Source organism: Mus caroli, unplaced genomic scaffold (assembly GCF_978045245.1).
Source record: "Mus caroli unplaced genomic scaffold, Mus_caroli_1 scaffold_7, whole genome shotgun sequence".
NCBI classification, from domain to species: Eukaryota; Metazoa; Chordata; class Mammalia; order Rodentia; family Muridae; genus Mus; species Mus caroli.
The window spans coordinates 142,340,428-142,359,343 of NW_028227262.1; the positions used below are offsets into that span (position 1 = coordinate 142,340,428).

The 18,916-nt window shown below is 41.7% G+C and overlaps 1 protein-coding gene across 1 annotated transcript in view; it reads right to left on the reverse strand.

Annotated features, from left to right (window-relative positions):
- Positions 1-3,354, reverse strand: part of Sdhaf3 (succinate dehydrogenase complex assembly factor 3) — a 57,574-nt gene extending 54,220 nt beyond the window's left edge. Inside the window, exon 1 of the mRNA XM_021165575.3 lies at positions 3,143-3,354. Coding sequence (XP_021021234.1) covers positions 3,143-3,316 — 174 coding nt within the window. The 5' untranslated portion in view covers positions 3,317-3,354. The remainder of the gene's footprint in view (positions 1-3,142) is intronic.
- Between the last annotated feature and the right edge of the window lie 15,562 nt (positions 3,355-18,916).

The window sequence follows — 18,916 nt, forward strand, 5'->3', positions numbered from 1 at the left end:
ATATTTAGTGATTTCAAAAGGAAAAATACTGACCCTGTGTAGCAGACAGAGGCACTTACTTGGCTCTCAGTTTGGAATTCCATGACAGTAGCAACTACTTGGCACTGGCAGAAGTCTTTTGACTATGTCACAGTGGGAGTGTATGTAAGAAGGAAGGATCATGTGTCACATGGCTAGACAGGAAGTAAGGGAGGTTGGGTGTGAGGGTGTGTGTTGTTGTGTGTATGTCTATGTCTGTGTCTGTGTCTGTGTGTGTGTGCGCGCGCTCACACATACAAGACAAGTACTCCATCACTAAACTACCTACCCATTGCCCCACCCTCCTGTTTTATTTTGAGATGAAGTCTTGATAAAGTGCACAGGCTACTCTTAAACTTTCAATCCCTGTCTTTGGCCTTCCGATACACAGGATTTCAAGCATGTGTCACCGCACTGAGCTCAGGCTATGGATTTTCTTTGTGTTTATATTTATTACAACAACCAGCTCCAACAGGAATTTCCAGGATTCCTGAAATTACATCAATCTCCCCACTCGGTGATGCTCTTAATGAGCTGATGGCTTCACACTGGGGCCCACCTCTTAAAAGTTTCTATTTGCTCTCTCAGCAGACCACATTAGGGATCAAACCGTCAGCATATGAACTGCAGGTAGATAACCTTTCCCTAAAACACAGCTTTGACTTAACACTAAAGACATCCAGCAGGCATCACCTTAATCAAATTATCATCACACTTATGACTTGATAAGGTGTTGACGACACTTCACCTCATAAGATTCTTTCAAGAATGTAATCAATCCAATCATCAGTAAAGATCAAATAAACCCAAATCGATGCACTGTCCTAAGTAACAGAAGAGCACTTCTCAAAAAAGTGTCAAGGAAAGACTGAACAACTGTCACCGAGCTCCGGGACATTAAAGAGGGCAAAAAGAATGATCCCAGCACTCAGGAGGCAGAAGCAGGTGGATTTCTGAGTTTCGAGGCCAGCCTGGTCTACAAAGTGAGTTCCAGGACAGCCAGGGCTATACAGAGAAACCCTGTCTCAAAAAAAAAAAAAAAAAAAACAGCCAGATGCAGAGTGGGATCTAGCTCTGATCCTGAAACCGAGACGGGATAGTCTTGAAAGCAGCAGCATGGTGTGAAGTGAGTCCTGTAATGAAAAGTCTCCAAGCAATGGTAACTTTCTACATTTTGATAAATGCTCCGGTTATATATTAACAAAGGGGGACTCAGAGTATTGAATGTATGTGAACTCTATATTGTCTTTGCAACTCTACTGTAAGTCTAAAGCTATTTTAAAATATTTTTTTAAAAAGTGATATTGCTATCACTAAGCCTCCTGTGATCATCAACACATTTCCCAGTTTTCTCGTACCCTTTCCTTCAGCTTTTTATAAACTTATTCTAAGTTCTATCCTTCCCTACATTTTCCTTAAACTTTCTAGTCCTTAGACTTTAGGACTTTCAAAGTAGAAGTCTTTCTTCTCAGCACAGATAAAGTCTTCCTGTCTGGCTTCAAACTTACTTAATAGACATGACTTTACAAACACCTTATTATAGCTTTGATGTGATTAACAATATAAATAGTACTTTTTAAATACACTAGCATTATGCATTGCAGATCTCTGAGTTCCAGGCCAGCCTGGTCCACAGAGTGAGTTCCAGGACAGCCAAGAACACAGGAAAACACTGTCTCAAACAAACTGAATAAAATAAAGTAATAAATACACTGACATTGAGATGCCTATTGTAAATACCGTTATTTTACAGACCGAAAGACTAGAAAAATTAACTGATGTAATGTTTAGTAAATGCTGAGGTCCGAATTTAAATCTAGTTTTCCTGATTCCAATACCAACTACATATTTAAAGAAAGTGTTTTGCATTTAAAAATATAAAACCTCCCCAGCTCCTGGCAACCAAATTATATCTAATAAACCAAGACTTTTAAGAAAGTTATACATTTCATTATTATAAAGTTTTCTCTTCAATAATTCTACAACCAAGAATTATAGAATTCAATGGAAATGCTTTTCCCTAGCCTAAACTTTATGTTGTTTTAAAGGTAAATATCACTTCAGCCACTATCAGCATGAAAATTCTTTTTACTTTATCAGAGCAGTTTCTTTAAAATACCTAGAAGCACTCTAGAAATACCCAACTCCTTTCACCTCCTGATATTTTTAAGATGGGGGGAGATCCTGCAAGACTCTGTCAGCATCATGCAATACTCTTTTTTTTTTCCCCTTCATTCTTAAGAGAAAAAAAAGTATTAGGGTCGTGGAGATGGCTCGCTGAGAAAGGTGTCTGCTGCCAAGCTGTGCAACCCGCGGTTTGATCCCCAGGAGCCATGTGGTGGAAGGAGAGAACATTCCCTTGGGTTAGCCTCTGACCTCCAGCACACACACAAACACCCGTATACACACAAATAAATAAATATGTAGCTAAAATAAATAATAAGAAAGAAAAGAGAAAAGTCAAACACTGAATCCAAACGGGTGCCCCTGCTTAAGAATTATCCAACAGCGCAGTGGGTGCGTGTTAAAAAGTTACCAGGACCAAAGAGCCTGAAGAAAACAACTTTCACCTGGTTCAACTCCCGCCAGCATTACCCCCTTATCAAAATGTAATCCTTAGGTCTTTTCTAGGTTATATCATTTATCTGTCAAGTGGAAAGCTTACTAAGGCCCTACAATTACAAATTAACAAATGATCGAAATGATCTAACTCTGGCAGCTAAGTAATGACAACATGTTAATTACACGGCTATCACCTACGCAGCCTAAAGGCAACGCAAAGGACAAATGCCGGCGAACTTTTGGAGCACTAAACAGTCAGGGGTGCAGTAACGTCTGAGACAAGCCACCCTTCTCTCTCCAGCACCTGGCACCCTCAGGACTCTCAGAAAGTTCTTCTGAACGCGAGGGAAAACTGCTCAAGCACAGAGCCTATGCGGGAAGCTGGGGGATTCACGACGGGGCTTGAAAGAAGTGCTGTTTGACCAGATTTAGTCTGTCTATTCTAGACGCCCTGTTTGGCCATGCACGGACCCTGGGGAGCAGCTAGGAAGGCGGGGTCTGAACTGAAAACCAGAAGAACCAAAGGTCCGGAACGAGGGGGCGGGGAGGAGGCGTCACTTGCCTCCCATTCCTTCAAGAATCGCTGGGCCTCGCCAGGACCAACAGTCTTATGTCTCCTAAATTCGTCCTTCACGTACTGGTCACCCAGGGCTTTGAGGTCCGGGGGCAGAGCCCGATGTAGCTGCAAGATGCGCCTATATAAAGCCCGGACTCTCGAGATATGCTCCCCCGGCATCGCGCCGCGCGTGCAGACGCGCCTGCGCAGAAGGTGGGCGTAGCTCCGCCCCCGCTAGGAAGTCGCCTATGGGTGAACCCCAAAGCGGGCGGAAGAGAGCGCGCGACCTTCATCCGGTTTGGTCCGTCATAGAATCTTGTCCTTCCGGAAACCCGGATTTGGGGCGAGCGAAACCCTCCGCTCCCCCTCTGCTAAAGGCGCGACTATTGAGGAGTCGTTGTAATTTCTCGAGTTTCCTAGAGAGGTGCTGCTGTGTAAGACAAAAAGTCTTGTGTGAGCGACTTGTGTGTTACCTTCAGAGCTAACTCATCTTCTCCATTCGCTAGTTTCTTCTTATTAAATATTTGAGAAAGACTTCATCCAACTGAAGTCTTCTCCAGAAAGCCTTGCTTGGTTAATCCAAAGTGTTATGGCTTCTGAAATAGTGTGGCATTCGCCGCTCCCTCCCAACAGCCCTCGTCCTTTGCACAGTGCTGTACTTGGAGTTTATGCAGTAGGCATAGCTTCTTCCAGGTAGTTATCACAGGTGAGCCCTGGAGGGCAGACTTTGTTGGTCTAGGTCAAGTGCACTATGAAAGAATCTTGGGAGTTATTTTATGTGTATTTTTTTCCAAGGCCAAGATCCTGAGAATTTTTATTAAACAATGTGAGATGAAAACAAGAAATCTAGATGTTCACAAGTCCAAACTTGTGTAGAGATGGGGGGGGGGGGGGGAAGTAACTATTTTCAAGAGCTGATAGCTTTTTGTCCTTATTTTTTCGTTCCAATTAAATTTTAATCCTTCAGCAAATCCTAATGGCTCCACCACCAAAATCATGCAGGAATAAAACATTATTTCCATCACACCCTGAACCATAATTATCTCTTTCTACTGGATAGCTACGGTGTCTGTGTTCTTGCCTCCGGCCATGTTGAACTTTGGCTATGATCTACCCAAGCTGTAATTAGATAACGTCATTCCTCTGCTTGACAAATCCTCAGTAGCACTCTGTTATTGAACAACTCAAAGTCTCTCTACCTCTAGACTTTAAATGTTCTACTTACTCCCTAGTAAGTCAGTTCAGTCACACTGGCCTCTATCTTTGAACTCCTTCACTTCCAACCGGAAGCCTTGTTTGGAGCACTTCCGGAGGCTTGTAGGAGGCATCACTTTCCAGGACCAGTGTGTCGGCTCACTGTTGTGTGACCTTTCCCAACAGCCTTGTTTGAAACTAACATAACCAAGCCAAACCTCCATGGTGCTCCTACTTTTTTGTTCTTTTTTCATTTTTGTCTTCATAATACTCAGCAGGCCGTACTTTGCTTAGTTACTGATTCTAGCTTCTGACGAGAATACTCAGGGGAAGGAGTTTTTCTGGAGGAGGGAGTGTTTCCCACCAGTCTGTCTGTGCTCTAGACATGTAATAGCCACAGTACTGTTGCATTGGTGCAGAACATTTATTAGTGGTGTTGAGCACATCAAGATTTGCATGTTGGTAAAACACAAGAGGACAAGAATGTGTGCAGTTGTCTCACAGACATAGGATTTCTGTCTGTGTAACAATTATGAAATAAAAAAAAAGACAATAGCCTACGATGTTTTTTGCTCATTTCCAGGTCTCACTACTGTACAGCACAAAATAAGAAGCACTCCAGTATTTATGTCCTCGAATAGAGTTTTTCCTTTAACTTTAAGGAAATTATTTGCCTAAAATACTATCTTAATAAATTTAATTTGGTATCGTGACAAACCACATTAATGGCAAGGATTGAAGAGCAGTGTGGTTATTTTATTTCAGGGCATCTTTGCTACCAAATTTCATCTGTTAATATCCTTGAAAATTGAAAATTATTTTATTCTTGTTTGCTTTTTTTCTGGTTTCTCTTCAGGTTAAATTAACAAGTATAATAAATCCTCCTTTCAGAGCCAAAGCTCTTTATTAAAATGTGGGGAAAAAAACATCCTGCCAACGAACTAATAAATGAATTGATTCAGCCTAAAGGGAAAAACAAACCAAAAAAAAAGAACCACAAGGCATTAGCAAATCAATGATGAGAAATGGAGCTGATGGACCAGACAGACAGATTCTAATATATGGTGGCATGGTTAGACCTTGACGAAAGGAGGCAAGTCATGGTAGTGAGTGTAAGGGCAGATGAGCTTTGTTCCCCACCCCACACACACTATGAGCAATGCACTATTAGGATGATGAAACTTTCTGTTTCTCTGACTCTTCAACTCAGCTTTCCTCTTGTGGTCAAAGTATCCATCAACTGAAAATAAGGTTTGAGTTGAATTCCTGGCTATTGATTCAGAATTGTTACACTTTGTTTTGACCACAAGAGGAATATTAGAATTGGAAGGTCATAGAAACAGGAAGGGTTTGTGCCGATCCCCTCCAACACACCAAGGTGGAAGAAGCAGGTAGAAAGGTGCTTGACAAGCAGAGAGGTGTTTTGGCTGAAAAGAAATAAAAATGATGCACAAGGAAAACAGTCAAAAACAAACACACAAGATGCAGAAAGGAAACACCTGCGTATGGCATGCTGAATCAATACTTTATGTTATACTCCAATATTCATAATGAAATGTAGAAAACAGGTCTTGCTATCAATATCAACCCATTTTCCAGGGCTGAAAAGACGGCGCAACAGTTCCCAGCACCCACATAGCAGCTCACAGCCATCCATTATTGCAATTCCAGGGGATCCACCTCTCCTTCCTGGTCTCCATGAGCACCAGTCATACACAGGTGCACAGACATGCATGCAGCAAACATCCATACACATAAAATAAAACTCTTGCCCTGTATGGTTTTTCTTTCCCCTGAATTTGGGACCTGACTTTAAGCAAGTACTCTTCCACTAAGCTACATTTCTTTCCTCCTTTTAAACATATTATATTCTGCTTGGCCTGTTGGCAGTCATCAGCAGGCCCAAGGCTGACCAACTCAGGTACCATCCAGGTCCAGAATTGGTACACCCAAACATCTACTCCATCTATAAACTGATGGAATCCATCCTGCAGAACTAGAGCCACAAGATCTCCATAACTCTGGGCAACAGCAAGAGAAGTCCAGTGATGGTCCAGTATTCATGGTGAGAAGGAGCAGTGCCAGTGCCAATCCAATACTTACTGTGGGGCAGGAGCAGTCCCAGTGACGGTCCAGTATTTATGGTGGGACAGTAGCCAGAGGCCTTGCACCAGACTGATGACTCATTGCAATGATCATATGCGCGTGGAGCTGTTTGGGAAAAAATAGATACTGCAGCTGCCGATGCTATTGTGATGAACGTATATATTCTAGAGAGGTGGGAAAGACGGAGAGGAATGGAGCAGAGGAAGAGGAAGAACTAGACACTTAACCACTGTGGCAGGTGTGAGACAAGGCTGTGGCTGATGGAGAACAGGTTGTTACCTGGTAGGATTGGCAGGGTGGTGTGCAGCAAGCTGAAACTTGCCCAGAGTTGCCCCCTCACCACCAGCAAGCTGCCTGGCCACACAAGCACTTTGACTCTGAGCAACAACAGGATGGTCTAGATGAAAAACAGCTCATTTACTGGACTGAACCTCCTTGAAAGACCCCCCATAGTCCATACTTCTCCTAGAGGCCTTGCTAGTCCTTGGCTGTGCTTTGGCAGAGGACCAGGTTGATGTCCAAGAGTCGTACTGCCACTTGGAGACCAAGCATTGGTCCTTGGCATGTGCTAATGTGGAAATCCAGGTGGATGTTTGTGACCCATGCTGTTGCCAGAAATCACATAGAATCCCAGGGTCTATGTTCTGCTGACTGTGAAGGGAAGGGAAACGACTTTTGTAGCAGTATTGATGATTACAGACTCACAGTTAAGAAAGAGGAGCATAGAAGACTTGTGTAACAACCCCAACCTCACTCCAACCACCTCCTGCTTGCAAAGGAAAAAGACTAAAAAGAAAGCCATCAAAGAGAACTCTTGAAAATTGGAATTAGGGCCTGGAGAGATGATTAAAAGCACTCACTGCTCTTCCAGAGGTCCTGAGTTCAATTCCCAGCAACCACATGGTGGCTCACAACCATCTGTAATGGTGATCCGATACCCTCTTCTGGTGTGTCTAAAGACAGCGACAGTGTACTCACATACATGAAATAAATAAATAAATCTTTTTTAAAAAGAAATATTTTTTATTGGAAATGGATCTACCAGAAGACCCAGCTATATCACTCTTGAGCACATACCCAAAAGATGCAGCACCATGCCACAACAATAAATGCTCCCCTAGGTTCATAGCAGCCTTGTTTGTAATAGCCAAGAGCTGGAAATAACCCAAATGTGTCTCAAATGAAGAATGGATACAGAAAAAGTGGTTCATTTACACAATGGAATACTATTCAGCTATCAAGAACAAGGACATCATGGGTTTTGCAGGCAATTGAATGGAACTAGAAATTAGCATCCTGAGTCAGGTAACCCAGAACCAAAAGGACATGCATGGTATATATTCACTAATAAGTGGATATTAGCCCCAAATCACAGAATACATAAGATACAACCCACAGAATTTAAGAAGTTTAACAAGCAGAAGGGTCAAGTGAGGATGCTTTAATCCCACTTACAAAGGGAAAGAAAATAATCACAGGAGGCAGAGTGAGGGAGCAACTTAGGTGGGAGAGGTAGGAGTGGTAGAAAGGGGAACAGGATCAGGTATCGGGGTGGGGACAGGAGAGAAGCCCAAAGGGCCAGCAGAATGAATCAAAATATCAGCCTCAGAAGATGGGAGGTGGGGAAACGCTCTAGAAAGGACCAGTGACCAGGGAAGTGAGAGATTCTCAGGACTCAATGGGAGACCTTAGATGAAATGCCCAACAATGGGGAGAGGGAACTTGAAGAGTTCACCTCCAGTAGATAGACAGAGTCTCAAGAGGAGGGATGGTGTTACCAACCCTCAGTAAAAAATTCTGACCCAGAAGTAGTCCTGTGTAAAAGAACTTCAGGGACAAAAATGGAGAAGAAACTGAGAGGAAGGGGGTCCAATGACTGGCCCAACTGGGGATCCATCTCATGGGGAGACACCAAGACCTGACACTATTACTGATGCTATGGTGTGCTTACAGACAGGATTCCTCTGAGAGGCCCAACCAGTAGCTGACTGAGACAGATGCAGATACTTACACCCAACCACTGGACTGAAGTCTGAGTCCCCTATGACTGAATTAAGGGAAAGATGGAAGATGCCGAGGAGGAGAGCTACCCCCATAGGAAGGCCAGCTGTCTCAACTAACCCAGACTCCTGGTAGCACCCACCCAGACACTGAGCCACCACCAGCCAGGTCTAAGGCCCCCGACACATATATAGCAGAAGACTGCCTGGTCTGGCCTCAGTGTGAGAAGATGCACCTAACCCTCAAGAGACTTCAGGCCCCATGGAATGGGAGGTCTGGTATGTCGGGGAGCATCCTCTAAGAGACAAGGGAGAGGGGGCATGGGATGAGGAATGGGGGGGGAGGCCAGAAGGGGGACACCTGCTAGCTTGTAAATATAGTAGTAGTAGTAGTAGTAGTAGTAGTAGTAGTAGTAGTAGTAGATGTCTAAAAGCAATGATAAGGATGCTGGAATGTAGCTCTCCACTGTTGATGGCTTCAGGCAGGGGTGTGTGGGTGGGGAAGGACTCAGTTTTCTTTAGGGGGCTGGCCACTGGAAGTTTGACTATGCTCCAGTGCTTCCTTTTCTCTCTCTCTCTCTCTCTCTCTCTCTCTCTCTCTCTCTCTCTCTCTCTCTCTCTCTCTCTCTCTCTCTCTCATATATTTACTTTATTAATTAATTAATTAATTTGTTTGTTTGTTTGTTTGTTTATTGTTTCTTTCTTCCTTTTTTGCCAGGAGTTGCTCCAGTGCTTCCTCTCTCTCTCTCTCTCTCTCTCTCTCTCTCTCTCTCTCTCTCTCTCTCTCTCTCTCTCTCTCTCTCTCTCTCTCTCTCTCTCATATTTACTTTATTTATTTGTTTGTTTGTTTGTTTATTTATTTATTTATTTATTGTTTCTTTCTTCCTTTTTGGCCAGGAGTTGGAAGTATTGTTTTATAAAAATATGGAGAGGAAGGAATATGTGTTTGGTGGATGTGTAGTCAGGTGTGGGGGAAGGGGATTCCCTCTGCGGGCCCCTCCTGAAGCATCCCTTCCCCTTGAAGGACCAATCATAGGAAGGTATAATATAGAATAGAGTTTATTCAGGGCATGGGGAAGGAAGTTGAGAAAGTAGAGACAGAGAAAGGCAGAGAGAGAGAGTGGAGGAGTAGAGGTTGGCCATGAACACGTGGAAAGAGAGGAGAGGGAAATGGGGAGAGGAGGAGCAAGATCAAGAAAGCAAGAGAGAGAGGAGGGGCAAGCAGCCACTTTTATAGCAAGGCACACATAGCTATTGCCAGGAACTGTGGGGCGGAGCCTAGACTGACTAAATGGCAACAGGAAGTAAGTCACAAGAGTGGGGAGTGGGCATGGGAAGACCAGGAACTGAATGTGATAGGATTGCATAATGTGAAATTCCCAAATAATAAAAATATTATATTGAGTAAAGTGCTACATTCCAAAACAAAGTCTCATTAAGTTGCCCTGGACAGCCCTCCAACTCTCTCTATATTCCAGCCTGGCCCTTGCCTTTGCTTGATAAGTATCTGGAATCATGAATGTGTTACTGCTGGCAGCTACACCCTTCAGTAAATACCAGAGAGGTGAATAAGGCTGGGCTACTCACAGAGACTCCTCATAGTCACCCTAGTCAATGCCAGAAACTTCACTGAACATTAAGTTTAGCACCACACTGGGGTGACAGATAAGCACCACACTGGGGTGACAGATAAGCACCACACTGGGGTGACAGATATGTAAAGAAAGGAAGTCTTTAGATGCTTTTACTTGGCATCTGAATATTTCTAGTTACTGAAGTGCAATAATGTGGAAGTAAATAATATTTCAAATTAAACATGAAGTTCAAAGAATGAAAGAAGCAAATAATTTCATGGAAAATCTGTTCTCCAAAGCTAAGCTTAGACAATAGTCTGTTTAGTATACTCCTTAATTTCTAAAACATGTCACGTAAATAATAGCAAAGAGAAGTAAGTACAAGTGATATCTGGAAGGGAGGACTCTACGTGCGTAAGTGATGTTCTGAAATACAATTGTTTGTAGATGGGGACGAGGGAGTCAGGCAAAAGTCTAGGTAAAATTGTATTCTTGTTAATTTAATAACTCTGATGAGACGGTCTTGACCCACCAGTACCTGAGACTTATTACTATTTATGAAAAATTGGGCCTTAGCTTAGGCCATTCTCCAACTAGCTCATATAACTTAATTAAGAGATTTTTTTTTTCTAGTCTTTGCCACGTGGCCTATTACCTCCAACTCAGTCCCAGCATATCCTACTTCCTCCTTGTCTGGCTGTTGAATGCCCTGCTTCTCGATTCTTCCCACAGTCCCTATCTCTGCTCGGAAACCCTGCCTTTGCTCTCCTGCTTTGCTGTAAGCTGTTCAGCTCTTTATTAAGCCAATCAGAAGGTGATGGAGAAGGGTGTTTCTAAAACACTGAGACAGGCCATGCTTCACAAAAATATCAATACCAAAGTCCAGACAGTACTCAGGTCTCTGCTGGTATAAAAAATCAGCATTTGAATAACACAAAACAACCTCACAAGTGCACAAAAGGATTATCCCAACAAATAACAAATGATTAGCTCTAGGGATAAAATGATCATTGCCATAGACACTGATTAGAAAACTACCAAATTCGATACACTTTCCTGATAATATTTTTCCTGATAATAAGAATAAAAAAATTAAGATGGATTCCATAGCATAAATGCCAGTATTTTAGTTCATAAGAAATCACCTGACAGAGGCAAGATTTTGTATAATAATAATAATAATAATGAAAAACTAATGTCTTTGTTTTCTTGGTTGGGCAAAAGAAGGATCACACTAAAATACTGATTTTTAAAATGTTTCCAGTGGAGATAAAAGGAGAGAAATGGAAAGAAAGTAAGAAAAATTAGATATTTTTGAGTTTGTACTTTATTATTACCTTTTAAGCATAAAATGTGTTTATTAAAACAAACATTTATTTGTATTTATTTATTTGGTTGGCTGGGCTTTAATCTTTGTTTTATTATCTTTAATGTTTTTGTTTGTTTGTTTGTTTGTTTGTTTTTTACAGTCCAGGCATATCCTCCTCTTGTTCTGCCCTTCAGCAGTTCTTCCTCCCATTCCTCCTTCCCAGTCACCAAGAGGATGTCCTCACACTATCCAATACCCTGCCAGGCCTCCCTATTCCCTGGGGCCTCAAGTCTCTAAAGGGTTAGGTCCATCTTTTCTCATTAAGGCCAAACCAGGCAGTCCTCAGCTGTATATGTTGGTGGGCCTCAGACCCGCTGGTGTGTGCTGCCTGGTTGGTGGCTCAGTGTCTGAGATATCTCAGAGGTCTGGGTTAGTTGAGACTGCTGGTCTTACTACGGGGGTCTCTCTCCTCCTTAGCTTCTTCCACCCTTTCCCTAATTCAACCAAAGGGGTCTCCCAGCTTTTGTGCATCAGTTGGGAGTAAATATTTGCCTGTTTCTGTCTCTGTCAGCTGCTTGTTGGGCCTCTCAGAGGGCAGCCATGCTTAGGCTCCTGTCTGTAAATACATCACAGTATTAGGAAGAGTGCCAGGCCTTGGAGCCTCCCCTTGAGATGGGTCCTGATTTGAGCTGGTCACTGAACCTCCAAGACAGGGTTTCTCTGTATAGTTCTGGTTGTCTTGGAACTCCCTTTGTAGACCAGACCGGCCATGAACTCAGAGATCTTCCTGCCTCTGCCTTCCAAGTTCTGGGATCAAAGGCGTGCACCACCACTGTCCTGATTAAATTTATTTTTAAAGCATTCAATAATATTGAAAACAAATGCCTAGAACTATTTCTGCCTGTTATTTTGCCCATATAATGCAAGTTTTGTTCTAAAGTTTGCTGTTACATCTGTTTTCTCCTTACCCAAAATTTATTTAGTTAACACATAATTTCTAATTTTATGGAATGATAAGTGAACAAGTCTTGCAATGTTTGAACTCATAGGTAAAAGGAATTGCTTCAGATTTCTGTTGAAATCTACTACAGAAATGCATGAAGTTTTAAACATGCTGTCCTTATTTCAGGTGTACAAAGTGCTTCACATCAGTAAACTGTGTCTTAGTGCAAGCTTAATATGTTATTCCAATTGTCTCTCTGCCTTTTTTGACCTACCTTTTTCATTTTAGAATTCAGAGTCTTATGGGATTGTGAATTTATCCATCATACCTATTTATGTTTTGTGTGTTTAGAAATTATAATTTGGGTATATTCTTGTACCTTTTATCAATAAAAAACAATTCCAACACGTATCAGTACTTTTGTCTTCAGTTGTGTTTTATTACATATTAACATAGTTCACAGTTGCTACAGGAGCTCCATGACATGGGGAAATAACAGGATAACCGGAAAGAGACCAAACGAGGATTCAATATTAATGGCATCACAAAAGCCAGAGACCTTGAACCAGACCAACGACTCATTGTAATGAACAATAATTGCAAGATATGTGGACAGAGGGATATACTGTGGGACACAGTGTGACACACTACAGCTGAGATGTTTTCTATGCTTTGTTTTTGTATAGTGTGTGTGTGTGTGTGTGTGTGTGTGTGTGTGTGTGTTTATAATTGGGAAGGAAGTTTGCAAGGGTGGAGGACAGATACAAAGGAACTGGAAGATGAATAGAACGAGGGTGTATGATATGAAACTCAGAAAGGATCAATAAAAAGTTTTACAAAGAAAAAGAAAATAGTCCTCAGGAAAGCTAGTCATATACTTGTAGTGAGTTGCCAACATTGAATGAGAAGGAAAGTTTATGAGAGTCAAGAATGGTGTTGTGCAGTGTATTTTTTTCAGACTTTGCTGCAAAATGTTGGTGATGAGCACATACTATAGCTATGTACCGGATTGAACTTATTGTCCCTTTAATGCAGACTTCTGTAAGCCATCTATAAGTTCTACTGTACATTTGAAAATAGTCCATTTTAACTGTGAGTTCATTATACAAGTAAAATCAAGCCTGGTTTATGAGAACATTATTAAAATTTTTATAAGAATTCTTACTATACTAAATTTTAAATAAAGAATATAAGAGCTTTAAAAAAAAAAAAGAAGGGTGTTGGGGATAAACCTTCCCTATACCATATCTCTATGAGGAATATAAACAAACAAATAAACAGACTATTGAATATTACAGAAAGTTATGTCCCCTGGAACTTTAGTTATAGGTATTTATGAGCTATCCATTATGGGTGCTGGGAACCAAACTTAGGTCCTTTGGAAGAGAAACAAGGACTACTAACTGCCTAGCCATCTCTAACTATGACAAAATGAATCTTTTCACTCTTAATTCATTTTTGGCAGAGTAATTATCTTAGTTATTTCTCTGTCATTGTAACAAAATATCATGATCAAGGCAACTTATAGAAGGAAGGGTTTATCTGAGGCTCACAGTTCTAGCAGGACAGGAGTCCATCTTCATTATGTCTGGGAGCATGACAACAGGCAGGCAGGCAGACAGACACTGGGAATATAAGAATCCTTTGAAATCTTATAGCCTGCCCTCAGTGACACACCTCCTCCAACAAGGCCACACCTCCTCCAACAAGGCCACACCTCCTCCAACAAGGCCACAGCTCCTAATCCTTCCCAAACGGTTTCATCAACTGGGGACCGAGTACTCAACACAAGCCTGCAAGGGGGAAAAGGTATCTAACAAAAACAAAAACAAACTAAGACACTGATGAAAAGTAGTAATTATGTGTTCTGTGTTCTCAATTCTAAAAAATTCTTACAACAAAGGACAAAAATATTTTATGTATTTAATAATATTTTAAGTGGTAAAAAGGGTTAAGCCTAATGACATAAACCTGTAATTCTAGCTTCTCGGAAGGCTATGGCAGAAGGACTACAGTACAAAGCTAGCCCAGGAATTATTAGCAAGACTCTTTTTCAGAATTGAAAGTTTTGTTTTGTTTTAAAACTGTCTGGGGTAAGGGGTGGGGCTGGAGAGATGGCTCAGCAGTTAAGAGCACTGACTACTCTTCCAGAGGTCCTGAGTTCAATTCCCAGCAACCACATGATGACTCACAACCATGTGGGATGTGATGACCTCAGAGCAACAGTGTATTCATATATATAACATAAATACATAAATCTTTTTTAAAAAAAATACTGTTTGGGGAGACAACTCAATGATTTGCATTTTCATAGCATGCATGAGGCCCAGGTTCGATCCACCACTGTACCTAAAATTTAATACATAAACAAAATAGAAAAGTAACTCATGTTTGGGAGAGAGAGTGCAAAGTGAAAGCAGCTGAGACTGTAACTCGGAGTTACATGCTCATCTGTAACGTGAAAGTGATTAGCATGTTAGGGGTCTCTGGAGAGCTTACCTCATAATCTCTGTGCACACCACATACATAATACCACACGTGTCTTGGGTAATGATTTAAGATTTCTAAATAACTAGTGAGTATTAAAATATAGCTTAGTCTATCCAACATAGGTACTCCTTTTTAATGCGTATACTGCAAGGAGTAGAAGACTGCGCAGAGATTGGGAGCGCGGACCTATGAGTCAGACTTGGTACTCTCACTAAAGAGCCAGATCTATCCTATTGTCCTGCATACCTTCCACAAGCAGCCTTGTTCATATCCGGACTCCTCTCATAAACACCCTTCCATCTCTGTCTCCTTCCTGTACTCTCCTCATGGTATTATTCTACTGAACTCACGTTTAACAGAATGTAAAAATTAAAATAAATCTCTCCGTCTCCGTGCCTTCCTTGTAAATGGCCATCCTGTCATCGGCTTCTTTCCATTGTCATACTTCCAATTGTGTAACCGGACATCTTCCACTTCCATACCCATTGCCCACTTATCCCCACACACTGCTCCTCAGCATCACGTCTCCAAAACCCCTAAGTGTCTCTGTCCTATACGCCCACATCCTTGTCTCTTTCTAGAAACCTTGCGTCATTGACTTCTATACATCTGTGCGGTCTAAGTGATCCCATTACCAAGGCCCCACTATTTAGGTCTCCTTAGTTGGCTATAATTCTTTCCTCTCAGCGATGTGAACACACAATAGATTCAACCCAGTTCCCAGTCAGAGCCCCTGCTGTTTCCAGCAATCGATAAGTGTCTACTGCCCTCACCTGGCCAAGTTCTCATTCAGTCACTGCAGGGCCTCAGTGCTCTGGTACCTGGAAAACAGCGGGGCTGTTTCCAAACTTTCTCGAAGGCTTCTGCTCACCTCAGATTAATCTAAACACACTGGCCTGTCATTCCTTCCACACTTCTGTCTTAAGACACTCATTTTCCTCCTGTGACCTTTTTCCTCTTCCGTGTCCTCCAGCTTACCTCGATTCAAAACTTGGACAGCTTCTGTGGCATCTTTTTCTTAATAATTGATGCTGCAGAATCCTCGTTGAGACTTTCCTTGTAAACTTTCAACATTCTTTCTTTACTCCACCTGAATTCTATCCTTCATCCTTTAAATGTGAAGGAGCCCTAGCTGGCCTGATCATGACAAAGATGGCTAGGGCAAGCCTTGCCCTTCCCGCATTCCCTCCCCCTTCCTGAAAACCGTTAGACTGCATTCCTATAGCTAGCTATTAAGGTTTATCCTCTTAACTGGCCGCTTCCTCTTCCTGAGGCTGACTATCAAAGTACTGAAGTTTAGCAACCAAAAGTTATCATTGCCTCACCTAATTAATAGGCCCAATCAAAACAAACCAATCCGCCCTAACACGGGGCTTTTCATCTATTAACTGCCATTTGCCTATGGGCCACTGCTATTGCCTTTCTATCCACAGTCAGCCCTTTGTCTTCCAGGGCAAATATCTATTCCCCCTCTCCCTTGTTCCTTTCTCCTTCTCCCTCATCCTCTATCTTCTGTATCTTGTTCCCTTCCCTTTGTTCCTCTGGGACAAATAAATCTGATTTGTGCTGAGAACTTGGTCTTGAGCTGCCTTGTGCCAGTACATTTTTTCCCAAAAAGATTCTATTATTCTTCGGGTTAGATTTTTTTTCCTGGCTCTAATGAGATCTATAACAGTTAATTTCATCTGTTTGACAAATGGTCTCTCTTGGCACTGAGCTGTGCTACCTTGGGGAAGAAGAGGCATAGGTAACATAAGACGGATTTTCGTAGACTGTCTTTACATTGATTTTTTCCATTTATTAAAAAGATGTAGTATCACTGCTAGACATCCAGACTCCATTTGTGGAAATTGTTGAAGTTTGGTGCCTCTCCATGGAAACAGCTGTGGACCTCCTATTCTGCCATCTTGCACTCAGCCATCTGGATCCTTACACGGAAGTTATACCCAAGCTCTTTACTCCATAAAAGTACAGTAGTTCTCTTCTAGATTCTAGAAGAGTTGGTCTAGAAACTACAATCCCATGCAAACCCCTTGGGCCTACTGAATCAAGATGAATCTTTCAGTATCTGATTGCCCATCAGCATCAACAAGAGAATGAAACTTTTGAGTCATATTTGTCTTATGAAAACATTTGTGGTTACTCAGACTGACTGAGAAATTAAGTGAAACTTTTTAGTTAGTTCATGATATCGGCATGATAACAATGAATAAAGATAACATATTTGGGGCTGAAGAGATGGCTCAGTGGTTAAGAGCACGGGCTGCTCTTTCAGAGGTTCTGAATTCAATTCCCAACAACTACAATGGTGGCTCACGACCATTGGTAATGGGATCTGATGCCCTCTTCAGTGACAGTGTATTCATGTACATAAAATAAATAAATAAATCTTTAAAAAATACTTATTTGTGGAATGAAGAAAAGACTTGAATAGTCCTAGAAACCACACCATTTTGTGTTATTTCCACCATAGCTTAACTCCTGGAACTATGGCCCTGGACAACAAGGGATGAAGCAAAGGTAGACACAGAAGAAACAGTAGACAGACAAGAAAATCTGGGATCAGAGAGTTTATCTGATGGGGTGTCACCAAGAACCACCTCAACCCAGAGCCTCGCTGTATTTATTACCAGAGCCTCGCTGTATTTATTACCAGAGCCTCGCTGTATTTATTACCAGAGCCTCGCTGTATTTATTACCAGAGCCTCGCTGTATTTATTCCTGCAGTGCAGGGACAAGGGTTAGCTCGTCTCTGTGGAAGAGCAGCCTCCAACTGTAAGGTCCTCTAGGAGGAAGCTGCCACTGATAGTTTTTGGACATACTGGGAGATCATTTGTAAACTTTGGAACTTGGACCAGAGAAAAACTCTGCTTTCCTCCCTACCGTGTATTTCCTCAGCCCCAGCCATCCTAGTCTATCCCCATTCCTAAGTGTCAGCTTCCAAGACCTAGAAATGCAATATACCTGGAAGCTCCAGTGGCCACACCTATAAAGTTCCTAAAAGAATCTGCTACCTGGCAACATACAAACAGCACACTCTTCTAAGAACCAGAGAGGGCAGCAATCCAGGAACAAAACACTACCCAACTGAGAGCAACAGAAACCAAGGAAAGAAAACACGCACCCAACAAGAGACAAGACCCAGATATCAGCACCTAGAATTACAGTCTTCCCAAACCCAGATGGCTAGATTGTCAGCATTAAAAATGAAATCTGTAACAGGACAACATGTCTCCACTAGAGCCCAGAAAACCTGCCACAAGATCCTGAGTATTGTAACATAGCACAAGAAGGCACAGGAAAAAGACCTTAAATAAATATTTTATGAATATGATAGAGGTCATTGAAGAGAAATTAATAAATCTCTTAAAATCTATGAAAACCCAAACAAGTGGTAGGAGGAAAAGAATAAAACCTTTAAAGACAAAGTGGAAATAGAATTTTAAAAAAAAATCCCAAACTAGGGGAAATATGGAAACAAAAATTGGGAACTTGGACAGAAACCTCAGAGGCAAGCTTTGCCAAAAAAAATACAAGAGATGTGAGAGAGAATCTGAGGCATTAAAGGCAAGAATTCTGGGACATTAAGAAAAGACCAAACTTATGAATAATAGGAATAGAGGAAGGAGAAGAAACCCAGTTCAAAGACCCAGAAAATATTTTCAGCAAAATCATAGGAGAAATTTTTCTTAAACTTAAGAAGGAGGAGCCTATAAGGTACTTGAAGCATGCAGAATACCAAATAGACTAAACCAAAACAAGAAAATAGCACATAAAAATCAAAACATTAAACATAAACAACAGGCCAGCTTGGTCTACAGAGCAAGTTCCAGGACAGCCAGGGCTACACAGCAAAACCCTGTCTCAAAACAAAACAAAAACTAAAATCATAAAAATTGCAAGTAAGTGGATGGTACTAGAAAAATCATCTGAATGAGGTATCCCAGGCTCAGGAAGACAGATATGGTATGTATTCATTTATATGTGGATATTATCTGTGAATGATAATAGAAACCATAGTCCCTAAACCTACAGAGGGTAAGTGTACAGTAAGGAACGAGGGGGACAGAGAGATTTTGTTGGGAAAGTGAAATAGAACAGATAGCTATGGATGGATCAGAGGGCTGGAATGGGAGGGTCAAGTGGAGAGAGAGAGAGAGAGAG